This window comes from Tauraco erythrolophus, chromosome 1 (assembly GCF_009769465.1).
Source record: "Tauraco erythrolophus isolate bTauEry1 chromosome 1, bTauEry1.pri, whole genome shotgun sequence".
Lineage (NCBI taxonomy): Eukaryota > Metazoa > Chordata > Aves > Musophagiformes > Musophagidae > Tauraco > Tauraco erythrolophus.
Window position 1 is genome coordinate 68245537 of NC_141465.1, and position 27573 is coordinate 68273109.

Below are 27573 nucleotides of genomic sequence, written 5' to 3' on the forward strand. Positions count from 1 at the left end.
TAAAAAATGACAGGTGCTTGGATAACTACGTATATAAGTAGCATCAAGCAACAATATGGTGGCAAGAAATCAGTAAGTAAAGAACATAAGACTATCAGTAGAACAATGTTGATCTCAGAGGCTGTGGGCCATTAGCTTACTAAGCGTTTTATAGTGGTGTAGAGACTGCACAATAACTAATGTCCATGTCATTGACAGTAGAAATATACCAGGGCGTGTATTAGCCTGTTTTCCAAATGAAGCAAGTCTTATGCAACCACGTTGGCCATCAGCCTCACAGCTCAGCAACTTGTTGGCCAACATCAATCAAACTTGATGGCAGGGTAGGACATAAACAAACAAAGTTACAGCTTCTGTAAAAGCTGGTGCACAGACAGCCCGGAGATCCAAATTAGTGCTGTCACCGAGGGAAATGTAGTCCGTACCCAGCCTATATGTGTTTTGTTTGACAGAGCTACTGTCCAACCAACACGCCAACAGTTCCAGACCAACCATGGTACACCTCCTGGCCTGGGTGAGCCAAGGATGCAGAACGGCCACTTATTAGGATGAACATGGGAAATGCCGTTAGGAGCCATTACTGCAATACAAATTGTTCCGCAAAGTCAAGGCACTAGCATGGAAGACAGAGTACAGGCTGAAAATTTTCACCAGGGAAGACTTTCCATGAAACATGACATCATTTTTCCTGTAGCTTTTTGCTGCCTATTATCTGACCCCGCTGGGTTATTTTCTTTCTGAAGAGACTCGCTGAAAATAGATAACCAAGGTTATAGTACAGAGTCCACTCTCCCTAACACACCTGCCGAAGATCACAAACCTACAAATAGGTCTATCTGCATAACAAATCAATGCACTGAAGTTACTTGAGGGGTGTGTAATTTGTTTTTTTTTCAAATACGTACAGCACAAAGAAAGAAAGAAGAAGATGAAGCAGACCAAGGGAGTTAAATGATAAACCTTCAGATAAAGGAATACAGAGAAAGCTGAAATATGGAACTAAGAAAACAGGACACAAGGAGCGGGCAGGCAGGAGGCTGTTGGTGGCTGGTGAGCAGTGCTGTAATTGCCAGACTTGGGAAGCACCTGCAAGTCAGCCATCAGCCTGCATTCTCACAGTCATTGTCCCTCAGGAAATGTTGTGCTAGATGACAGGACGTCACATTTAGGAAAAATTGCTTTTTAAATACATGTAACGTATGTCTGGATGAGTTTATCCGACTGCTTAAGTTAAACTGAGTTAAATTGGAAAGTTTCGAGTTAAACTGGAAGGGTTTATTAAGATTGGAGAGCCCTGACCTGTATCCCAGATTCCTGCTGTTACTTTTGTCATTCCAAAGAGGCTGCCACACAATTTGTTCCAGGGACACCAAACTGCCAAGATCCAGGTTTTCAAGACATCTTCTGAACGCGGATGCACTACAGAGGAAATCTGTTACTTTGCTACAGCCTGATGTCTCCAACACTGGGTGATCTTCCAGGAAGAAACGTTTAGCGACCTCTGCCCTGCAGGCACAAATGCACTCGAGGCCATGTGAAGAAATAGCTGGCATTAAACCTGGTTGAGACTGGATGCTCAGCTAAATTCTATCACCAGCTATCATAAAGCAATGAAATGCAGCTGTTTTGCTATGAAGAAGTGATTACCGTGCTGACTAATAAACTAACTACTTATTCGTTTGGTTCAGCATGTATGAAATCCCAGGAAGAGAAATCTGAGAAAATCAAATTAAAAACGAGGACCCAAGAAAAAGAGAGTCACAATCACCTGGCCTGTTGCACTCTCCCACAGCATTTGATCCTCTGAAGCCACCTTCAGACCCAAGTGGAAGAGTAAAAAAATCTTCAGAGATCTTCACATTCTCTGTAGGTTTGGGGAGTAAAGGGATGGGTGGAGATCAGCAGCTGGATAAAGGATAACACCACCAATGCTCCCACAAGCAGAAAGGCAGAACTAAGTAGAAAAACCCTCTGCAGTACTGCTGCTTGAGGTTATTTGCGGGGGGGGGGGGGGGGGGCGGGGGCAGGGGATGGAGTAGGGGATGAAAGACACACATCACAGAAAGACAGGCTTCATTATTTCCACTGCTCATGGAACACTTCATTTTTAATTGCTATACCAGAGTAATTTGGCCAAAGAGTTCCAGTCTACGGCAATTAAGAAAAACTGCCCATCTCAGCACTTTTAATCAATTAACATTGCTTCGTAAGGCAGAGCCATTTCAGTCACCTTCAGGATAACACCACTGCTTTTAATCCATTGTTGAGAACCATTGAACCAGGAAGTTGGGGTTCAGAAGGGGAAGGCTGTACACATCCACTGCTTGGTATCAGTTACTGCGTGCTACTGCCAACTCTCGGTGTGGATAAAACCTCTGGCCATTCCATTTCTGTGAGGCACATAATCCTTTTTGTTTAAAACTCTAGCAAAATGGATCTGATCAGCTTCCATATGCATAGAAGGCGAATTACAAGGTGAATGGTATAATTAACACTGAAGAACAAACTGCCCAAATAAACTGAAGTGCCACAATCTCACAAAGGCTAAGAAATTATTATTTAATATGCATCAAAGATTTTATTTGCATTAACTGAAGATTCAAATATTAAAATAAGTCTACATTAAATTACAATATTAAATATGTTTTAAATACAATAAACTAAACGTGTTTAGTTTCTAAACACAAAGGGAACAAAAATAATTCAGAAGAATGCAATACAATTAGTGACACCAGATGACAGAACAAGGACTTTAATATCTAAATCCACAAGATGTCAACTCCTAGCAATGTTTACTTTAAGAAGAGGTGGTGGCCTTTTCATTGATGGACAAACCTCATGTTACATAAACTTAGTAAGGTATCTCTCAGGAAGATATTGCTCAGTTAAATTCTCATTCATGTCATGATCAAAACTCCTTTGGTAGCTCTCTTTCAGAATGAAGCAGATCAGTATGCAAATCCCAAAAATAAACAGAGTCTTGTAAGTATTACCACAAAAGGTGTCTTCCTTATAGTTACAATTACCTAGCAGATCTACAATGTCTTTCATTCTTTAATTCAAATCAACTTACATATATACAATATGGAACAAAGTACTCACGAAACCCTTAGTCTTTCAAGACAAAAGCTATGCTTTCACAATATCGAGACCATAAAAGTATTTTTTTTTAAAAAGTGTTTGATTTTTAAAGTGGAGCACGCTGTACAGTAGTTTCCCTGTATGTTATTTTCAAGGCAAAACTAAATGTTACGGCAATTACATCGACAGTGATAAACACCAGTTGCCCTAAAATGAGGTCGGGCCTCTTGGACTCAGATCTAACCTTTGCCACCCAAGCCAGCAGAAGTAGTAATAAAATAATAATCCATATCTCCACTAAATAATCCAACAACTCACTACACACATGAACGCAGTTGTCCTCTTGGCACTTCAAGGATCTCACTTCAAAACCTGATTTATCCAAACCAGACTGAAGTTTATAATCATTTGAAAGAAAATTAATTGAACACAAGTTTAAGGGTTTTCACGGTGCGTAACTTCAAAAATTCAGTGTATTTCAACAACACTGCTTGTACACAAGTGCTCAGCAATTAAAGGGTTTTTAAAAAGTTACCCAAATTGTCGCTGTAGCTAAAGAATGCAGCATATAGGGTCTTTATGGATGCAGTTAGGAACACATAAATGAAGAAACCAGACTTGCATCCGTCACAGAAGTATTTCTCACACAGATAATTTTACCTTTCCATCCAACTTCAATGACATTGTTAAACAAAACTGTAAAACTAAATTTTGAGGAGCACAAAAGAAGAGTAACTAAAAGAATTAAAAACATGACGTTTAAAATTAGTAAGGAGTCTTGACAAGGATGATCGATTAACATGTCATTTTGCTTCCCTTCCGCAGCAGTGCATGCAGCTGGTTGAATAATACACATCAACCTGAAATCTGCTAAAAGGAAAGTCTGGAACAGCATAGGTACTTGGTGTCCTGAAGATATATGTGGATGATTTTGGTTTTTATTTTTTGGGTTGGTTTTTTATTTTTTTTTTTAAATAAAAGTATTTCTTCTCTGTTATGCAACATAGTGGTACTGATTGGGGTTGTCTTTGTCTCTCTCCATATAGTCTCTGTCAATGAGAGATTCAATCCTCTTTTTCAAGTCTCCAGGCTACAAGAAAAGATGAGATTAGTGTAACAGTTAGTAATATAAATGCAAATAGCTTTTATTTTAAAAAATAAGACTGCTAACAGCTACGTAAGAAAAAACACCATAGTAAATATCTAAATATAATTTCCTACCGATACTCTGGCTTATTTCTGTTCATGCATTCATTTTAATATCTTAATATTTGGATTTGATTCAGACATATTTCACACTTCTTACTCTTATGGACAAGCTGAATGGAAAAATACATTACATATTTTTAGATAATCCTAGGATGGTTTGAAAAACAAAACCAGTTACCTTTACGGGAAATTTCAGTTGATTGTACAATTCAGAAACAAGGAGATTATGACCAAGAGTCTTTCTCATCTTCATTATTCGCACAATAGCAGCATCAATCTGATATTGCCTGTCTTGAAATACTCTTTCAGTTGTGCTGACCTGTTCCTCGACCTAAAGAACAATACGCCACAAATCATATCACCTTCTATTGCTATTTTTGTATCAATTATGTTTCTGTAGTTAACCTTTACAATGAAATGAAACTCATGTATTATTTATCTTGTGAGACAGATGCATGTGTCGCTGCATGCTAAGAACTAAGAGATTCTGAAATGTACTGCTAAAGCAAGCGAAGATAAAAATAAGAATAATGTAAAGAAAAAAATAACATACATCTTATTTTCAAACTATTTGATAATTAAACTAAATCTTAAAAACTCACTTCAGATTTTTGAGAGAGCACATTAACAGTTTGGCAGCCCAAATACAGTAGTCTTTTGTATCGAACTGATCAACTCCAATTGGACTTTTCGGGATTTTAATATGCAAAGGCAAAAGGGAAACAACTCAATGTTAAGTAGAACGCATCACCTTATGTCAAGAATTGCAATTCAAGTACAGCAGAGACATCCATTGCAAAAACAGAGACAACCCTGACTTTAATAACTCTCTTGCTAAATACAGAAAAGAAGTGACATGGTGACATTTGATTCATGAATTCTATACAGTACCAACACTTCGGTCATACCACAAAAACTTCTAAGAGGGACTGAAACATCTACAAGATCCTATCAGTTTAGTATACAGGCATTTAAATTTGCAAGCACAGGAAGGAACCCGAGTTGTTTCGTTTTCAGTGGGCTTTAAAATCTTTGTTACCTCTGCGAGTCATCCCGACTACCAAAAAAATGTTAAATAACTGTTTCCTTTCAAAAAACTATGAGAGGAAATGCAGAGATTCTGTCTCTCCACATGAGAAGTGTGGATAAACAGTTAACATAAACAGAATGAATGCAAAAAATAAATACATACTGTTTCTTTCATTTGGATTTGGTTGATCTTTATTCTAAACAATTTATGCTTGAAATCACCATTAAAGACGAATTTATCTCCATCTTCTACATCCTTGCCCTTTGGATTTTTAATCAATACTCGTGCCTTTCCACAAGCTAAAGACTGCAAGGTTCTTCTTAATTCACTGTCCTCTGTGAAGAAGTTCAAAGTATGGGAGAAAGCAGAACAAAACATGAACATGAAGAGTTTCATTAACTGAAATGAAATTAATCATTAATATCGTTAATCGAGAAACACAATTGAAAAGTTACTGGGTTTATGTTAATACCTTCTTCCAGCTAAGTGCCTATTAGGTAACAACTACAGCCTTCGAGTTTGGTCTCACGTCTTTCACAGGTCAGTGCTGGGAGCGTGCACAGAATGGTACATGTCAGGAAGACAGACTTAGGCTCATCTCAGAGAGCTTTCTATTGGAAAGCAGTTTCAGAAAAGATTTCACATTAACATGAGCCTGGTTTTATTGCTTTAGTTTTGTTTGGTAGTAACAGGACTTTAGAAGGAAAAAAAAAAAACCATCAGTTGATGACAAGAAACCCAAGCCACCCATTTTATGATTTCATCACTATTTTTAACATACACCAGAAAATATGTAAGAAAAAAAAAAACACAAGAGAAGTCTAAATTGATAGGAAGATATTTTGTGAGAAGGCAGAGCTGACAGCTATTATAGTCACAAACTTCCCCCACAACAGGAAAGTAGTAGAAACAAGTGGGTGAGGAAAATTTTATCTACTAAGATTGAAAGCTAAAAGCATTTGGATGAGTAAATGAAGTCTAAAACATTCTAATAATTATGTTGCAAAGTTTTTTATCAAGATTTTGCATTAAAACAGCCTCTGCAGTCTCTAGGAACTTTTATTCACAATATAAAGTTATCACCAAATGTGTCCATCTCCTGAACAGAGTTTTAGTCTAAAAATTGAAAGGTTTTGCAATCTAGTGCAGTGTGGCTGAGTAAAAGATTAACATTATTATTATTTCTAAAATACCTTAACTTTCACCCAGAGTGACCTTTTCCTTTTTTTAAACTTCTAGCTGTTCTATGATCACTAAAAAAACCTTTAAACCATTTTGACTAACAGGCATGTATGACGTTTCCCACTTTTGGGGTGCTTCACCTTCAGTAAACACAGATAATGTTGAGTTGTGATTTTGTCCAACCAAAGGATGCTGTTAAAAACACTCGGTATACTTTGGAGCTTTGCTTCTGCCCTGCGCGCTAAGTCATGGGTTACAGTATGCCAAAGGGAAGGAATTTGCAATTACCTATCAGTCACTGAAGAAGAAGTAAAAACTCCAGCTCCTATAGAGGTTTTCTTGATAATGAGAAAGGCAGGTAAAACCATTGGAGTGTATTGGGACAACACATCCCAAAGAAGCACAGTTACCAAAGAGAAGGGAACTATTCTTTCTCTGAGTAACAGTTTATGCATTTTCTAACTGTACTAATGTACCAGGGACAATCTCATCTCTTCTCTTTAAAGAGACTGGTGATAATTTATTGTAACACTGACTGGAAAACACAAGTTCCAACTATGGCCAGTTAATGCAGATGAAGACAGTGATATCCTAAAGAGGCAGAAATCCATGTGATGTTTTGTTTGATTTTTTTTTTTTTTTTTAGGAGCGTGGTAATCACCCATGAAGTACTCTTCTACTTAGCATGAAGAAAATTCACGAGAGCGTGACTTTTTGACTCCCAAAAGGGTATATATTTTGTGCTAGATGGCAATGGAATATGAAGATACAGCAGACAAAGTCTGAAGCACATGTAAGACGAGTTGCCCAAGCTGTTTCAATACCCGGGGGTTTTGATATCCAGATACCCACTTACTTTAAATGCAAGACATTCACAAAACTAACTTGCAATACTGTAAACACAGCAAAGTGGCTAATACTGAAGCTGCATAAATGAGTAAGTGTCTGGACAGCGGAACCACAGAATGTATCATACTCACCTCTGTAAAATATATGTAGTAATGAACATATGAAAGATGTATTAAAGAGCTAGAACTCTGGCTGTGGCTGCCGTACCCTCTCAGGTGCAGCGCTGAACACAAATTGCTAGGTTTTATTTTGTGAAAGCGCTTGCTTAAGCATCTGGAAGCTTTAAGTCATACTGTCTTACTGGTTTCTGCCATAGTGACTGGTCACCTCTTTATATTAACTGCAGTATGACTCTTCAATGAAACAAAGAAATGTTTACCTGACTGGCGCTATATTCTGCTGCAGTCAGCAGGGAGCTGAGGAGACATGACTGATAGACCTGACAAATCCTCATGAAAGCACTGCTAAGGCTTCTTCAACAGGAGAAGAGTACCAAACTTGCCAAATAGATTTTTATAACACTGGAAAATCCCAAATGCTTCACGTCTCATTCCAGTACATTATTCATGATGTTTATATAGTAAGACATCCCCAGCAACACATTAAATGAACAGAATATAACTTATGATCACCTTTACGGTGTTCTCAATTAAAAGTCAACATACATGCAAGAAATTGGGGGCTGACTCAAGTTGATTTGACATTTGAGAATTAGCACTTTAAGGCCTGCCATTAATCCTAGGCATCTAATTCAGTTTCAGTTGAAAACAACCTGCCCATGGCAGGGGGGTTGGAACTAGATGGTCTTTGAGGTCCCTTCCAACCCTAACTATTCTATGACTCTATGATTCTATGTTATATAGATTGGACCAAAACATCTGCCTCACCCAACACGGGTTCTTTGACTCGGCTAGTAACAGATAGAGAAGCTAAAAGATGCCTGAATTCTTGTACTGTGAGGGCTGGTGCATTCACTATTTACCATCTCAAAGCCATTCATAATTCTACAGACTAAAGTATTCCCTCCTTTTCACCTCTCTCCAAAGTATCATGCCCCAAGTTCAAGAGATGAATTCTCCATCCTCTGCATGGGAACCGTTTGACAATGTCCATATTTCTTCTTCATGTTTCTTTGTCTTCATCTGATTCTACTGCACACCTTTACAAATGCCATAACCTGCCATTTATGAAGTATCCAAACACAAGCGCACACAAAGCAAGATGATGCTTTCCGCTTTGTTCTCAATAACTTCCCCAGAAGTTACCAGCACACTGTTTGCCCTTCTGATCACTGATGAACTTTCAGTTGATGTTTTCAAGGAACACAAAGACTGCACAAATTCATTCCCGAGCAGTCATATCTAACAAAGCCAATCTCTGCAACATGTGGTTAAGGTTATTTCCCTACTACAGACATCCTTAGGTTCATAAACGCTGGACAAAATTTGATCTCCATTTGTTCAACAGCATGAGACCCTTTTTAAACTTTTTTAGAAGATTCAGATTTGATCTTCCTAAGGAATCAGCATCAAATTCTGTCACATTAGTATTAGATCTTTAATGCCTGTGTTGAGTAATACCTGGAGATCCCAAATAGGAGTTTCCTTTCACTATGAAAGCTTCCTATTCATTTCTACCTGTTGTTTTCTGTCTTTTAATCAATTATTCACCCCTAAGAGGCACTTCCCTCCGACTTAAGAACTTTTTAAAAGCTAAGTGGACAATTATGATTGTGTGTATGCTTGCTGACTCCCTCAAAAAACCTGAAAGGGAAATTATGTATCGCATAAATCATGCTGGCTTTTCCCTAAGGTATACTTATCCATCAGCCTACCAGTTCTGTTCTTCCCAATATAAACCTGCTACCCTGCAGAATTACGCCATGAACTTAAAAAATAAATTAAAAAAATAAGTGTTGCTCTTATCACTTGCCATTCTTGTTGCACCAACGCTCATTTAAATTATAAACCAGACAAACTAATTCAGTGTTTATATTGGAGAGTTGCTGTAAAGCTTCTGGATGACTACTACCAGTTGGTGGCAGTCTAATTTACTGTCCGATTTACTGATGTGTTCTAAAGCCTTTACTGACACGTCAACTTGCAGTATTTTATTCTGCCCTATGGCACGGGTGCGGCTGCCTGAACTCTTCTGCAGTAAACACCAATGTGCAAAGGCTGGGTAACACCTTATAATACGGTCTCAGCATAAATACATGTTAGTTAAATAAAAACGGCACAAGGCTTCCACCACCCCCAGAGCGAGCTGGCACACATGAACACCAAAGTAAAGGAAGCGGTTAGATGCAATCCTTCAGAGTTAAGAGGTTCAGTGTCCCTTTCAGTGCTCAGTTTAGAACTGCAGAACAGGCACCCCAGGTCAGAAGGTCCATCTAGCCCACCATCCTGTCTCCAGCAGTGATCACGAGCAGGTAAGCATAGGGCAGCATATAAGAGCAAAGCTAATACAGCTCCACACTTCCCTGCTCTTTCTCCTCTCCTCATCCTACTGCTCTCTAAGTCTCCAGTCTCTTAGGGCTCAAGGACTTCCATAGCCAGAGGTGGTTTCTATGCATTGAGAAACCTTCAGTGCTTTGCTCTTCCCTGAACCTGTCTCCTTGAATTCTGTACACTTACAGCTTTTATAACAAGGTGTTTAGTTTTTAGTTTATGCCCTGTAGATTTTTATTTTTTTTTAAGAAAAGAAATCCCTATTCACTGATTTCTATTTGCCTTTTGGTCTATTTAGTTTAGTCCTAGCACTAGAAGCTGCTTCTTCTAAACAAGCTGTCCCATGTCTTCCTTCTTTATTCCTATTTCCGAACTCTTCCTGGATCTACTATGTCATTTTTAGATGGTGGAGGGAAAAGTCTGACAAACCCTATAGACTTTCTAAAATGTTTTAGTGTGCCAGCAGCTTCACTCATCCTTCTTGTACAGGATCCCCCTGTTTCAAAGGCTTTCCTACTTCCTAATAAATCTAGACCTTCTTCCATACATTTTTTTCAAGCATACATTGCAGTTTTGCCTGTCTAGTCCTGCACATGGTGTTCAGAACATTTAGAAATGGTTTCTATGGCAACCGTAATGCCCAGGTTTTGCCCTGCCAGATTTTTACCATGTCCTATGTTATTTGCATCCATGAGCCAGGACTTCTGGTTCACCCAGGTTGGTGTCTGGGACTCCGGCCATCAGCACCTCTGCCCTTAGTGATCAATTCACCAAGCAGCTGCATCACAAATTCAGTTACTTGGTTCAACAACTTGAGTCTCTGTTCTTTTCCAACTACCAGAGATACTAGCCTTCAGCAGGGTACTGATGAGCAAGAGGATCATCCAAATAGCAGGAGGAAGCAGTGTTGGACATATTTCTGAGATAATTTCTGGCCATAAGAGTTTCCTCTCCTTTAGAAGTAGGGAGACTGTGGGAATGAGACCTCTCTAAAGCAGCTCTGAATGCCTTGCGTAGGTAGAGCCTGGGAAGACAGAGATTTTGTCATCCATCCTGGCCCCACAGGAAGTCTGTGGACCCTGAACTGTCCTCATTACCTGCATTCCTGCACTATTTCCCCATAGGGGAGAGAAACACAGATGTGGCACTCATTGCAATAACATAACATAGGTAGCTCCCTACTATCAGTCAATTCTAGCTAGCTGCCTTAAAAACAGTCTACTGAAATCTTTTCTATTGTGCTATAGTGGAACGGATTTCCATGCAGCAGATTTTATCTGTTGCTGTCAGGCGGCCAGAATGCAAGCCCTGAGATACAGCAGTACAAGATGAGAAAGCAGAATCTGTTTAGCATCTTCATCGATGACACAGACAGTGGGATCGAGTGCAGCCTCAGCAAGTTTGCAGATGACACCAAGCTGTGTGGTGTTGTGGACACGCTGGAGGGAAGGTATGCCATTCACAGGGACCTTGACAGGCTTGAGAGGTGGGCCTGTGAGAACCTCATGAAGTTCAACAAGGCCAAGTGCAAGGTCCTGCACGTGGGTCGGGGCAATCCCATGCACAAGTACAGGCTGGGTGGAGAATGGATTGAGAGCAGCCCGGAGGAGAAAGACTTGGGGATGTTGGCTGACGAGAGACTCAACATGAGCCGGCAATGTGAGCTGGCAGCCCAGAAAGCCAACTGTATCCTGGGCTGTATTTAAAGAAACGTGGCCAGCAGGTCAAGGGAGGGGATTCTGCCCCTCTACTCTGCTCTCGTGAGATCTCACCTGGAATACTGCGTTCAGCTCTGGAGTCCCCAACACAAGAAGGACATGGAGCTGTTGGAGCGGGTCCAGAGGAGGGCCACAAAGATGATCCGAGGGCTGGAGCACCTCTGCTATGAAGCAATGAGAGAGTTGGGGCTGTTCAGCCTGGAGAAGAGAAGGCTCTGGGGAGACCTTTGAGCAGCCTTCCAGTACTTAAAAGGAAGCTTATAAGAAAGATGGGGACAAACTTTTTTAGCAGGACGTGTTGCAACAGGACAAGGGGTAATGGTTTTAAACTAAAATAGGATAGATTCAGACTAGATATAAGGAAGATATTTTTAACCATGAGGGTGGTGAAACATTGGAACAGGTTGTCCAGAGAGATGGTAGATGCCCCATTCCTGAAAACATTCAAGGTCAGGCTGGATGGGGCTTTGAGCAACCTGATCTAGTTGAAGATGACCCTGCTCATGGGAGGGGGGGTTGGACTAGATGATCTTTAAAGGTCCTTTCCAACCCAAACTACTCTATGATTCTATGATCTGGATCAGGCTTGTGTGAGCTTATGTTTGTTCTGTAACCATTGTACCCTGACCTAATGAGCCTCTCCACACTCTCCTAAAGCTTAGCATTCACACTGGCATGAGTTTTCTCCAGCTCCCTTAGCATTAATGGAGCGGATGACTAAGCAACCTGAAGCTTCAAGGCCGAGAAGCTGGAGCATCCATGCTGCGCTGCCTTTTGCAACACATCATTCTGCCACAGAGATTCTTGATATCCCCATTTTGAAGTACTTTAGTAAACATATTTACAATATTTTAGTACTTGTGTATGTTTACACACAAATACTTTTTCAGCAATTGCTGTATTGCGTTGATCTTAAGATTCAACATATGAAGGGCTACTGGATATGACCTGCTGGTTGATGCAGAAGTTTCAAAGAGTAAAGAGACAGTGTTATCCTTTTTAACACCAATGGCTGTAACTATTTCAAGGAAGTGTAAAAATTAAAAATAAAAGCAAATAAGTTGCCCAAGAGCATAAGAACACATAAGGTAGATACTACAGATGGTTAAAAGGAAAACTATACTTTTCCTCGTTTTTTTTTGTCCTTTTGGCCTTCAGGTTTCAAGTGCAGAGGGAGACAGCTACAAAGTATACACCCTACAGGACATTGCTCTTCTTAACAAGAAGATGGGGCACTCCTGCAGCAGTAATGGAAAAGAGATGGGCAAGCTCTCTGTACAGCTCAATTGAAAATACTCTCTTGAATCACCCCCAAATGATACCATTCTACAACAGATCATTTTCAAAATAGAGTATTTAAAACTTTAATACAACAAAAATAGTCTGTCCACACAACAGTCTATCACTGCTAGAATTTCAAGACTTGCAATAATACGCTTTCTAATTCCAATAAGCTGTTAGTAGCACCATATGCTATGCAGCACTTGCTATTAATTTTATGAAGCATCTATTTTATCTACACTAGGAAGTACCAGTGGTGTGTTTTCCTCATCTCTATCTGCAATATACTATTGGCTCATAAAGTTTGTGCTAATGATTGTGGCAAATTTCTTAAAATTAGAGGCTTTCCATACCGCATCATAATTGGCAATCACTTGATGAATAAGTTTAAGAACAAAAAAGTATTCTTCCTACCTACACCAGTGGCCATTTTAATTTCTTCAAAACTGAATTCATCTCCTTCATTAAACATAAGCAACACTAATGTCTGAAAGAGTGATACTTGAAATTCTTTCTTTCCCTAAAAAAGAAATATCAAATAATTAGAAGGAATATTCAGAGCATTTTCTATTGTATCCCCCACATCTGACAAGTTACAGAAGCTATGCATTCTTTTTTGTATTCCTAGAAGAGATGTGCATTTTAGAATGCCTAGGACACAGAATAATCTGCCTGAATGCAGTACCAAGAAACAGCTATTTTTAAAACCTCTTTTTTTGCTCTTTTAAGAGTAGCAATACAGCACATAGCAGAAACTTATTAGAATGCTCTTGTATTTACTTTACATTATTTACTTCATTTTAATTACAATATATGAAATTCTGGCTTTTCTGCCATCAATAGAGAATCTCTTTATACTTCACCCAAGTTTCATTTTATAGACATAAGCAAACTAATACAAAAGAAATCTCAGCATTGGATGAAATACAAAAGATATTTTCAGTTTACTATGATACAGAGTGACAGTACTATCAGTAGCACAATGTTCATACAAACAGGCAATGAAAAGGAAATAAATGAAACTCTTCAGACAAATGTAAACACTTCCCTCAATCCACAACCACAAACCTACCCATCTTACTGTTACATAGTATCTAAGCCCCTAAGTTTCATATTCATAATGAGTTAGTAAAAGAATTCAAGTATTTTTGTCTTTGTTCTGGCTCAAATAAGCTGCATTATTAGGAAGGCAAGATATTCCATGAGACAGAACAAAACCACATTAAGAAACAATGTGGTTATTTAAGACTTAAATAATTAAACAAGCATTTAAATTTTAACCATAGTCATTACATCACTAACACCCTACAGTCTCTTTTTGTACCAGTAAAGCATTCCAGAAGTGTCACCAGCATTTCTATGATCAAAACAATTCCATATTAAAAATAAAAAGATGCTGCAATTTTTTCCTTTCATTAATTTCCTGCTTTATTACAACCCTCCTTATTTGAATGAGCAACAACGCCTATCAAACAAATACAAACATTACCAAAAGATATCACATTGTTGTCTTCCGTTAGCTAGGTAGTATTTCAGTTTAATTATAAAAACCCTACTTTGTATACAAAATAACAGTATTGAATTGTGATTGTTCCTCCACAAAAATGTTAGTACCTTTATAAAAAATACAATACATGTCTAGATTCCAAATAATTGACTTAAATTTTATCGCAACAGGCTAAGCGTTTAACAAGCAAACTTACTTCCTTAAATTCCGCCTTAAGGACAGCATGCCCTAAAGTGGTCTGCCACTGAAGCTTTCGACCACTGTGTTTTCCCAGGTAAAAGGTTTTAAATACCTCTTGAAGCTTTATCATCTGTAAAGCAAAGAGACAAAAAATTCTATTAATGTTAGACCAGTGCAGTGATGCTGGATTATTTCATACATGTAATTTCTTTAGTTCTCTTCAACATTATGTGAAAAACTAAATCCAGAGGGCAAAATTCTGCTCTCTGCTATTAGCACGCTCATGCTATTAGGCACAAAAGAAAGTCTCAATTCAAAAGTAGCTTTTAATTTCCTTTTTTTTTTTTTCCCTGTTTGTTTTAAAGAAAAGCAAAATAAACCCCTGTAAAGGGTTTTAAACCTCAAAAATACATACTAGTTTTGCTCTGGACTTTGAATCTGACCAAGAAACCACAGGACAAAAAGCACGTTTCACACCTATACACTGACTACTACCACCTGCTCCCAGGTTCTTCCTTTAGTTTGTCCTACACAGATTCAAGTCTGATTCCAGTACTCTATACCCTCTTACTTCCAAGTAAGGGGTTTTTACCCCGCCATTTTCATGATGTGTTGCTCAGATTGGATCCTTCCGAAGTAGCCTGCTACTGAGGAAAAGATGCCACAGGAGCAAAAGCAGAAAAGCTTCCACAGCTTCTGAACTGAACGCGAATGTTGCTACCACCTTTGCCCTCTGAAGTGCTTCCCACATTTCAGATCAAGCAAGGTATTGCAGGAAATAGGACTCCAAATACATATTTCAACTTAAATCACTACTGATAGGAGCTTTGCAAAAATCTCTCAACTTGAAAGCAATCTTTTTTCAGGCAAATGCCATCTAAATACAGAGGCTTGTGAGGCACATTGCAGGGAACAGAGGAAGGATCTTAAAGGAAAAAAAGAATGTGCAGTAACATAGCTATTGGCTAGATGAAAATCCCTAACCAATGTTGTTAAAGGTTGACTAAATTAAGGTGAACTGTCCAGCTTTAAACTCTTAAGTGCGTGACTGCATTGTTAAATAGGACACTGATTTTATTTTAATACTAGTCTTAGATGATTACTGTTATTATTACTATTATTGAAAAAGTGAAAAAAACATACTAATTTAAACTATCATAGCAAAAAAGTGAATTTTATCCACTACATTTTATTTTTTGCAATTTTGGAATCTTTAAAATGAGATAAACCTCCTAAATACCTAGCAGAAAAAACATTAAATGAAGGCATTCATTCAATCCTATAATAGTAACTATGATTCCACTCCATAAAACACATTTAGAAGGAGAACTCAAACACTAACCTCCGAATTTAAGTGGACTTCCATAGGTGTATAAGTTGGCCAATACCCCATAGTTAATATATTTACTGTCAGGTCTATATTTCCTGGGTCACTTTGATTCTGCATATACTAAAATACAAGAGACAAAAAAATCATTCAAGTATACTGTTTGCATGCTAAATTAGAAAATACATAAGTTAGAAATTTAAATCAGTAGAATAATGAAAAGTTTCTACAGGCCACATCCTTGGTTAGACATGCTCCACCAAGTTTTTGAATTTCATGACTATTTACTGCTCCCATCCCCAGTTTCAAAACACACCAACTGGTTGGAAGTAAAAAGAAAAGTACGACATGCCTTGAAGTATCCTAGACCACTGTCTTTACGGGGTATTAAGGTCAAAGGAACTTCAATCACACGCAAATAAAGCAAAAGAAAAGCTTGTGATCAGAAGCCAGGGCAAGAACTATAAGATCAAAAGGATCCCCTGGGACTTCCACATGCGTGTTAGACAACACGTTTTCTTATAATTTGAGCATAGCATCAGCCAAGCCAGCCTGCGAGGTCCGGACAGAAAAGTCACTAGAGTATTTTATTACAGGAGCAGATGTCCTGGGTCAGATCTCTACTCCAGCATCCTGTCTTCAATAAGGCCTCAAAACAGGTACCCAGGGAAAAGTGCAACAACAGGGTGAGCATATACAGTATTTTCTCCAAGCATTCTCTTCCAACCTACCAACAGGTTGGAAGCTTTGGGGCTGAGACATTGTGATGATTTGATGGGGGGGGGGGGGGCGGTTCTGGTGGCAGGAGAGGGGATTTGCTCCCTGTGCCACCAGATTGGACTGCCATCCCCCTCAGGGTTTGAGCCAATCAGCGCCTCTGCAAATTGCCCTATTCGAGTTGGGAAAAAGGAACCGGAAAGGTGTGCCTTTGCCCAGGAGTAAGAAGAAGGGAGGAGGGCGCTGCCCTTGCTCCCCGGCCGGGCGGTTGCCTGCATCAGGCCGGCGCCACCCGCTCAAAATGGCGGTGACAGAGCCGTTTGGGGAATTCGGGGAGCACCCCGCTCCTGGGATGCCCACTGGGCCGAGTTCACCCAGAAAGGCCTAAGACCTGAGAGAAACGGCCACACCAACACCAGGTCAGTGAGGATGGAGCGGGAGGAGGTGTGCCAGAGCTGAGTTCCCCTGCAACCGGTGGCAAGACGGCAGGCGGCCCCCCTGCAGCCAGAATGGGCTCGACGGAGCAGAGACCCACTCACAGCCCATGGAGAAGCCCATGTCGGGAAGAGATGCTTGAGCCTCAGAGAGGTCGTGGAGCATGGGATGCATGACGAGTAACTGTTAATAATGGAGCATGGGATGCACAACGAGGTCATGAGGCATCTAGAGTCCGTGGGACGACCCCTGCCGAAGCGAGTGGCCACAACTCCCTAAGAATCCAAGACTGTGGTAAAGCCCACACTGGAGCAATCCGATGGGGAAGCATTGCGTCCTGTGGGCAGGACTCATGCTGGAGAAGTTTATGGATTTTTTCCTCGTGAGTAGGGGATCCATTGGAGCAAGGGAAAAGGGTGTAAGGACTCCTCCTCCTTTAAGAAAGGAGCGGCAGTAACAACATGGATGAACTGATCTGCACTCCCCCATTCCCTGTCCCTCTGCGCCGCTGGGGGGCAGGTAGAGCTGGAAACAAAAGGAAAGGGGGATGGGGAGGTGTTGGTTTTAAGATCTGGCCTTGTTTTCTCTTTATCGTCTCAACCGGTTTTGTTTCCCTTTGTCCTTTTTAAGCAACTGTTAATAAATTGGTTTGCTTTAAGAAAGCCAAGTCTGTTTTGCCCAGGACCATGGCTGGTGGGTGCTCCCTGTTCTTGTCTTGACCCTCAGTTCTTTTATTATATTTCTTTTCTCCTCTCCATTTCACTGGAGAAGGAGTGAGAGAGCGGTCGTGTGGAGTTTAGTTGCCAGATCGGCCTAAAACCACTACAGACATACATGGTTTCTGTGAACTTAGCAGCCTTCAGGGAGCTTCTCTGATATGGGTCATTCACAAAGAATTCATTCATCAGAGCAGCAACAGTTTACAGAGTGAAGGGGTATGGACTTTAAAGGACGTCAGATAACTAAATTACTATGTGGTATTTAGATTGTAATTTACTTAAAAAGGAACCAAATAAAACTGTAAAATAAGATTACCTTGGAATAGGTATACAATAAATAAATTCTGTTCTATAAATAGAACTATAAATAGACTCTGTTACTATGATCAGGACCTGCTCAAAGGCAGTTTCATTTTATTTTAGCTTAATCCAAGGTGTAACACCATTAAGTGCTTCCCCATCACTACTGAAAATTTAACGCACAAACAGAAGCTAAAGGTACCTGCTTAAACTGAACCATGACATCTTTAGACAGTTCCATGTCCTTGAACATGCCCTCCAGTTTGCTGGTAAAAGCAGCACCACATTCTGCAACATGAATTAAAGCAAAGATCCCAAGATTACAAAAACAGGACAAGCAACAAAGGTTTAACCTGAGACAGCTGAGCCACATTTACCAAGGTCCAGAGCACCCCCAACTAGGTACATGTTTTAAGGATTTTGCTCCTCTGTAGGTACATTAAATGAATCAGTCACATATCTAAGAGGTCAGCCCAATAGTTCTTGCTGAGCACAATGAAAGCTGTGATATGCTCAGCTATTACTTAAAATCTGGCTTTTCAATTCTTAAAGCATGAGAACATAAGGATTCCAATTTACATGCCAAAAAGTAATACAAATTTAACATATCTGAAGACACCTACCATGTTTAAGCTTTGACAACATGGACTTCTCAGCATCCACTGATGCACTTTTTCCAACCAGCAGTCTTTTGGCCAAGTCTTTCTTATAAAATGCCTCGAACACATCTTTACCTATAGAGAAATTGAAACAAAAATATAATATAAATGAAATCATATATTCTACTTGCATCATCACACTTCAGGTTTGTGACATAAGCCTTTCGCATGATGCATTAATCAGCAGAACAATACTACGCAAAAGCAAAGAACAACACATAGATAACTAGTTCTTTTTATATGTGAATTATTTTCTTAACATATTTTGCAAAATTTTTACTTCTTTCTTCCTCCTGCACAGGAACATGGGCTGCCTTGTGTTTCCCATTGGATCAGCTGCAAACCACATGAAATTATTCTAGGGTCCAGAAGAATATTTTCCCTCCAGTGGTCTGATTTATTATAATTAAAAAAAAGAAAAAGGGTTCCTACGTATTAAAGAAATAATCTTTAAAAGCCTAAGGTGAAACAAAAGTGACACAAGTCTTCTCACTTGGTTTGCCAATAGCCTTCTGAAATAAAGAAGTCATACAGGCACCCACAAACATTCTCACCTTAAACCAGAGCTTCTGCAAACCTTTGCTATCACTAGTGCAAACATATCAGCAAGTTGTTTCACTTTTAAAAGGAAGAAGTCCACCGTGACTCAAGGCACTCTTTGTGCTGCCTACAGTAGCCCTTCCTAATCCCTTGCAAATGACTTCCAATGTGCCTGCAGCAATGTGTTTTGTACTCTCCATCTTTCCCTCTGGTAAAGAGCTGTTTCATGACGCACCATCAAGATACTATGGAAAAGTCCAGTGCCCAGAAACTCATTACTAATTATGATCTGCTCTTAAAAGGACTCTCACACACTAGATATCACAAAATAAATTTGCATTTTTAGCTCAGTACTACAAAAAAAATATTAACAGAAAAAGAGTTGGTAAAAGTTGCAGATTAAAAGAAATTAATCTCTTAGGCTGACAAGTTGCCAGCAACACTGTTTTCATTCACCATCTCCATCCAATCCCCTCTGCATTTGACAAAAATCATGATGCAAATGATACTACTTTATGACTGGTTTCTTGTCTCCTTTCCTATTATATTGTACTTGTTCTGGATTTTATGAGGAAAGAACCCCACAAATCTCAGAACAAACTAATACCGAATTGGGTAGTTTCTGCTTATTCCACCCCAGCCCTGCAAACACGTCCCACTTCTCTCATAACAGCAACCATGCGTCTGTTGGACTCAACCACATATTTTTTCTGATATCCAACCTAGCAATAAAAATTTGTCCTAACACATTCAAGGGTTTTCCTCAGATAGGGACGTACATTAAAGAAGTGCATTTCAAAGGCACTAAAATACAGCAATAACGTTTTCTCCCATCATTCTGAGTCATCCTCTGTGTTCATTCTCAGCCATGATGAGAAGAGAGAAGTCATTAGTTGATGGGGTTTCATGTACTTTGCACCTACAACATACTGAGGCAGGCAGGGAAGAGAAAATCTCTACTAACCTTTCTGTTTTGTCATTAGAGGAGAGGTTGTGGTTACAGATATGGCCAATTTATGTGAAAAAAAAAAAACTTCCACCAACAGCTCTCTTATGTCTCCACTCACAGACTGTAAAATGTCTGTAACTTGCCAGTCTCCATAGAACAAGTTTGTCCTCCCTGGTGTACTTACTGTGCTCCTTCAGATGTTAGGCAACCTGAAATTAAGACCAAGTTGAGCACAAACTTACGCTAAAAAAGATCTCTTGCATTCAGAGGAATGTAGTTGCACTAGCAGCACGAAAAAGAGTTTAAATTGCATCAACTGTGAACTGATGTCTCTTACCATGAATGAATCTAAATATGATCATGATTTTGTCAAGGATTCTTTCCAGCTCTTCATCTGTTGCTTCTTTATTACCAGCTCTTAACTTGGAATCCACATATTTTGCTACAAATAAATAAAACAGTTTAACAACTTTAAAAAAAAGAAAATCTAAAATAACCAACTTAAGTGTCTCCCACTTGAAATACTACTATATGTTAAACACTAAATTTTCCATTTTCCTTTTTCCCATCCCTGTGCTCAGTAGAATAATAGAGCCCTACTGTACTACTGCCATAATGGAAAAATATCACAAAAAGGAACCATCCAAGAAAAATAAAATTAATACGGTATAATTATTAAAATTAATGCATTAGAAATACCCACATTTTGTGTTATAGCAAGCAAATTACTTGTTGAAAGACAATGTTTTGGAAGCGTACAACACATATGAATGTATTTTATGAGAAACAGAACAAACAACACAAAGAAGACTATATTTTTGTAGACCTTTACCAAATATGCTCCCTTGGTAGAGGCGTATCAAAATTTAAACAGAAGCAATGCTTTCAAGTTAGTAGCTTCAGAATGCCAGAAATAAGGTTAAGCCATGAGTTTAGCTAAGTATTTATTAAGCCACATTAGCATTCTTACAGAACCTTCTGTGTAAGAAGGAGACCTTTGCAGTAGCTGAAACACCACAATCCACAAATGACAGCAGCCCATATCACGGCTTTAACCTGTATCACTAGGTTGTGCAATTTGTTGTACATAAAGTTTGTTTTAGAAGGAAGCAACAAAATAAGTTGAATGAAGGCAAAAGAACACATAGGAAAAAAACCAAACAACCTAGCAGTAGGATCCTCTCCTGGTGTACAATGCCACAACTCCTGTGGCTGCAGGCGAAACAGAGAACAGCTTTTGCCAGACCAGGGATAAACCCAGTAATAGTATTTTTAAGATGTTTTATTATTTCTCCTTTTAATGAGCACTAGCTCCCCTTCAAGGTTATAACCTTTTTTTTTCCCTCTATTAAAACTCCTTGTATGTGAAGGCTTTAAAATTGTTCTCCCAGCTTCAGCCTTCAAGGCAGATGGGCTGTACTTACTCCTTTCTCTACTACCATAGTTAAAACCAGTTCCCATTGGTTTTGCCACAGCTACTCTTCCTGCTAACCATTTACTCCACTCGTAGCACCAGCATTACGTGCTCTGAGCAGTTGTTAGCACCAGGCACCGTGCAGGAAGCAGAGCGCAGGGACAGCAGAAGTCGGCATGCTCCGTCGGGACACCGTGCGCACGCCCAACAGCACACCCAAGCTTTCTGAACCCGCAGTGCTCCCAGGTGAACTTTTGCCTCGTATCCCGAAAACGAGTGTCCTAAAGCAGAATGCGTACTGCATCACTATTGCACTAGCACACTCAGCAGCATCATCTTATCATGCTTTTGATAGATTTTTGACATATTTTACAGAAAAATATTTGTGTACCTATCAATTCTGCAGGCTTATTTGGTCTCTTGTTGATAAATGTTTCAAAGGACTCCTTCATCAAGTTTATAAATTTTTCATTTTTCTGAAAGCACACTTCTATGATATGGTCCACTTTATCCTTAAAATCTAGTAGCTCTTGCACCATATCCTTGTCCTTTTCAGGATTAACCACTATTGTTGTCCCAAAGTTCTGTAAAACAAACACTTTTGATAATAAAATACTTTAGACCACTACCTATCTCCCCCAACAGACACATTCATCCTTACAAAATTTATTATGAGAAAGAATAATTTTTTTTACAGAGCTACTTATGTGACTTCAAGTTTTCAAAGAATGAGATGCATTGAAATTTAAAATTAAAACCCAGACACACATTAATGGATTTCAAACATTAGTGTTTGATTTAAAGATTATATACATTCAAGACAAAAGTTAAAAAAAAAAATAAAAATACATAGTAGACATGACTGCTATGATGTGCAAGTTTACAGTTATATACAGAACTACATGATTCATATAAAAGAAACTATATGGAAACTGCCTCAGAAATGTTAAGTGTAATGGAAAATTTTGCACTATTTTCTTTAAATCCACTAGAGAGCTTTACTCATGGACAGGTGGTGAAAAATTCAACCACTGCTCATCACTCCAAGATTTCTCTTTCAGCAAGGGCTTAAAAGCAAAAAAACCCTAGCTGACTTGCAATAAAACAAAGCTTTCCCCATTTGCAAGCAGCAGTCACAGACTTGACCTGCTCTTCTTGTTCCTACCTTTATTATCTTAAAGTCAGAGATAGAATACTATTTGTCTAGTGAACCAAATATCCTGTAAGGGAGGATTTTTAAACTATCAGACAATTTACAATTGCTTAGTAACACTGATCAATGCCCTAAACAGAATGACCAATTTTTCAAGGTAAGAAAAAGGAACATCTGCACAGTAACAACAGAACAGTTATTCCATCAGTGTATTTTCATCAACTAAAGTACATTAGCCACAAAAACAGTCAAAGAGAGATGGAAAAATCCCTCCCAAACCTCAGAATTTCCATTTCAGTATCTAATTATCCACTGTGATCTTTCATTGAGATGTTTCTCAAGTAACATTTCAGAGTGGAGCAAGACAAACACAAGGCTGCCTGAGGTCCTTAGATTGAATGTGTGTATCACAGAATCACAGAATGGTTTGGGTTGGAAGGAACCTCTGAAGATCATCTAGTCCATCATATCTTACACTTAGCACAATTTCCCCTTCATTAACGCAGCATTTGGACATCTCTCAGTCTCTACCAGTTACGTTCATAAATTGCAGGGCATTCCCCTCATTCTGCAAATGGCAATCTGAGATACAGAAAGCTAAGTGGCACCTCTGAAATCATAAAAAGGTGACTATAGTACAGCACAGACCTTCACCCCAGTAATTTGGCATGCTCTCTGTGCTTTTTCTTACACTGTCTCACAAGATAAAAGTTACGTTCTTGAAGCCTCACTTTAATGCGTTCTGTCATACAGAATGTTTGAAAGAAGATTTAATGACACTATAAAAAATGGTTTCTAGCTTTTGAGTCTGTAAAAAAATTTCTTAAAAACAAAGCCATAAAAGGTCTGATTCTGTGAGACACAAGGTATGATAAGACAACTTAACAACTTGCTGCCGTGAAAGGAGAGGTTCTGTCCCTCCTTCTCTTATTTTCCTACCTGTCCTGACTCCTGCTTCTTTCCTTGGGCCAGCACCAGGACTTCTCTGTGAGCCTCTTTAGCTCACTAAACCTGGCATAAAAGTGACCTTGCCCGGGCACTGTGTTAGAACAGATCACAAAAGAGCCTATGGAGTGGCAGACAGCACAAGGATTAAGTCAGGGGCGTGATCTGGGAGCAAGAAAGAAAAAAGATATTCCTTCTTGGCCACAGCAAGCTGTTTAATTGGCCTAGCTGCCTATGGATCCACGGACTGCATATGAGACACTGGACAACACCCTGTGGAATAAACTCCACCTCACTGCTGGAGGCAGAGGGGAGACTGGGTCCCACACGCGTGGGTAGGCACTGTTGCACCATGCAGAACTCGAGACATGGGTGTGCAGGAAAGGCACCTCTGAAACGAACTGATGTTGTGCATTTAGTCCTGAAGGTTGATGAACACATGGGCAATTCAGGAGAGAACTACCATATTGGGAATTATCAACTCTGGAGAGAAGTATCTTTTGTGAAGCTTTCCTGCTTTCATCTTGCAAGAGCACTAGAGTGTAAGTTCTCTGGGGCAGCGTACTACATACATACTACCCCTAGCAAAACAAACCCAAAGCATCTAAATACGACTTTGATGATGGATTATTTTGAAGAGGTGTGTTCTGTTCGAAATAGCTTAAACAATCATCAGCAGTGCTGTACGTTGGTTACATGTAGCACTGCTAACCTGCAGTAGAATATCTACATTCTGATGTTCCACTGATTTTGCAGATATGTAAATAGTTGAGTGTATTTGTAGCAAAACACAATACGTAGTACAGTCCAGCATACTCTCAACACGTGTCCATGTGGCTCTACTTAAAAGCAAGGCAAACAAAAATAACTTCTTCTGTAATGTTCAAACCTATAAGGAAAGCAATTTCCAAGTAGAAATTTAAACCTAAAATTAGGTGTTGCTGTTTCTCATCATGTGACTCTTACTGGGGAGGAAGCATTAACACCTCTCCCCATATTTGGTTAAAACAGAATTTTTATGTGTACACTTACATAATATTATTCTTGGTTTTGATAGAAGAAATATATGGTAACAGCATAATTTTTTACGTTAGTAAGAGATCTTTGAAATACCTTGATGTATTCACTCCAATGTTGCAAAAGGATCTGCTGCCCACCTTTTACCCGGCTGAACAGCTGGTATGTCTGGGTCAAATCCGATATTCTATTTTCATCAAGCAGGTTATCAAGTCCTAAAAAGAAAAAAAAAAAGAAGAGCGAGCAAATTTGAACACAGTTGAGTAAATACAGTTAGAAATATATTAGAAAAAACTCTACAAAATACATCAAAAGACAAGATCCTCCAGTGTGCTTAAAAAGTATGAACTTTTTAAGACTAAATTTCTGAAAGCAAGTGATTGCTCAGGATTAACATGTCTCCTTGTTTAAACTGGCTGAAATGATTTATGGTATAATATTTTAAAAACTATTTCAACTGAATTAATTCCCCAACAAGGCGCTGACTGTAAGCCTTTTGCAGAACGTTTATGAACAGTGCTTGATTTGAAGGGTAGTTTTGTCAAAGATATCATAGAACCTCTAAAGAATGTCAGAAAAGAGTAAGCTAAGTAAACTGCCCCAAATTTAAAGTAAAGAAAAATACTTTGCATGATTTTTTCTATGGACTGTGGTGAGCCATCTAAAAGATTAAAAACATAAAATAAATTGTCAAGTGCTTAACAGATGAAATAACACAAGACTACAACTTTTTCCAAGCAACTTTTGTCTTTATCAATTCACCCTTCATGAGACTAGGCCTTGGACTAATGAATTGAGAATTGAAGCTCAAGGCAAAACACGAAGCATAACAACCACATACATGTTTTCACATTTGAGAATATGATGAATATAGTCCCAGTGTAATCAGACATACATTGTCTGGTGTTGGTGACAGACACTTTAGTAACATGGGAGGGTAGCATCAAAGATTTATGGCATTATTTAAAATCTAGAAAGCTTGATTTTACACAGGTTGACAATTCATATCATCAACGCAGCTGACAACATACAACTGTCCTACTTCACAAAATATACTTCACTAATTCCAATTTTTACATGGAATTCAATAACAAAGGATTTGCAATCACTACTGAATTATCTCATTTCTACTACTTTCTTCATCTTAAAAATACTTCAACTGTATATAACAACTTACATGTTCAGAAAGGCAACTAATATTCAAGAATGATGTCAGGTAAACTTTTGCATGATATTTTGAGATTTCCTGAACTTTGAGATATGCCTAAACTTTTAAGATATCAGAAGAATGGGCATACTTTAAAGGTATGTAAAATGACAGATTACAAAATCTTGAATGCATGTGACTGGTTTTCTTCTGGCACTGAACACGGATTTAAGAAATGCCCATTCCATTCCCTACAAGCATCACCTCCTATTCATTTAAAGACACCAATACAGTAACTGTTTTGTTATAACCTGGATTATAAAGCTTAACCTTCCCTCCTCCTCCGGCATATGAGCTGTGTGACCGAAATAATGATTTTGTCACATACTTGACAAATGAAAAAGACATATAAGGTAAGTCCTCTGAGACAAGGCTTCACACAACTTCCAGAAAGCACTGCCACGGCCTTGGAAAAATTTCTAACACAATAAAAAAACCCACCAATATCTAGTCAATGGCAGTTGTAATAATACCAGAAAAGAAAGTTTCTTAGATGTACTCTGTATTTGTAAGCTTTCCTCCCGCCCCCGTATCAAACTGACTACATCACACGCCTTCTCCTAAGGAAGAAAACCTACAAAAGGCAGTCTCTTCTACTTGCACAGAATACTAGGATGTTATAAGCAAATTACAATGTGCCCTGGATCAAACGAATGCAGGAAGTTATGCAAGTCAAGTGATCTTAGACTTTTCTTTACTCTTTTTTTTTTTTTTTTTTTAAGTGCAGACATAGAATGCAAAAGCTGACCCAACAATACTACCTGCTAGAACTAGTAAAACAGATAAATCTCTCCATATTTACATGGATGGTACGTACACATTATAACTCAAGAAAAAGTTCTAAGTTAAAACAAGACCACATACTTTCTGGTTAAGCCAACTGATGAACAACTGTATCACTGGAAAAGTCACTTACAAATTATACTTGAACTAAAGAGCAAGCAAAATTGATTGATATCAACAAAAAATAATTATTCTTACCTTTTGTTTATGATAAGCTTAAGAACAGCTAAGATGAAGTGACCACGCTTATTTTCGTAAATGTACTGAAAACAGTGAAATAACCTATTCCCAGAGTAGTTCAGACAAAACTGTGAGCATATGCCTATCTTTAAAGGGGACAAAGCAAGAAGAGAAAAGGGGTATGTGTAACAACCTGAAAGTTTTAACAAACATGGATGTGATGAAGCTCAAAGACACCAGACTACCAGGGACATCTGTTTTGCAGCAGTAAAGGAAACAAAGGTGTAAGGACAATCTGCTAGAAGATCTAAAACCCGAAACCTGGCTACTCGAAGAAAAGGAAAGTATCATTTGAAGTATTAAGAGATCAGGGAATACTGACCCAACCCATAAAAATTCGGTGAAAATGGAGAGATTAAAAGTTAAGAGGAACAAAGAAATGGTGATTTGAAGACACTAATGTTTGAATAAAGACTTCCTAAGAAGAGTGCAGCTCTTATCTGAAATTGCCAGACAGAAGGTAAAACATAGACAAAAGCATACGAAAGTTCATTGCCTTGGAATGTTGTCAGTTCCAATACTCATGAGTCTTGAACTATACAGTAACAAGAATATGTGAAGCTATTGCACTTGAGCTGTGCGATTATCACATATGAGAAGTTATGACAATAACTGCAGCTCTCGTTTAAAAGTTTATATAATTCTAGGAAATAAGCGGCTCCAAAGGTTGCATTTCTAAGC

General features: G+C 38.8%; 1 protein-coding gene across 2 annotated transcripts in view; it reads right to left on the minus strand.

Annotated features, from left to right (window-relative positions):
• Window positions 1-2073: 2073 nt before the first annotated feature.
• The window catches only part of CUL4A (cullin 4A), a 39139-nt gene continuing 13639 nt past the window's right edge, over window positions 2074-27573 (minus strand). Inside the window, exons 7-17 of one of the 2 annotated variants that reach the window (XM_086619846.1) lie at window positions 24759-24877; window positions 21939-22131; window positions 20471-20575; window positions 18609-18719; window positions 18188-18273; window positions 15830-15937; window positions 14504-14617; window positions 13215-13320; window positions 5483-5655; window positions 4469-4621; window positions 2074-4171 (exon numbers count right to left, since the gene is read on the minus strand). In XM_086619846.1, the coding sequence (XP_086475972.1) occupies window positions 4076-4171; window positions 4469-4621; window positions 5483-5655; window positions 13215-13320; window positions 14504-14617; window positions 15830-15937; window positions 18188-18273; window positions 18609-18719; window positions 20471-20575; window positions 21939-22131; window positions 24759-24877 (1364 nt within the window). In that variant the 3' untranslated portion in view covers window positions 2074-4075. Of the gene's footprint in view, window positions 4172-4468; window positions 4622-5482; window positions 5656-13214; window positions 13321-14503; window positions 14618-15829; window positions 15938-18172; window positions 18274-18608; window positions 18720-20470; window positions 20576-21938; window positions 22132-24758; window positions 24878-27573 lie in introns of both variants that reach the window. The other variant, XM_086619838.1, reaches the window with a different exon arrangement.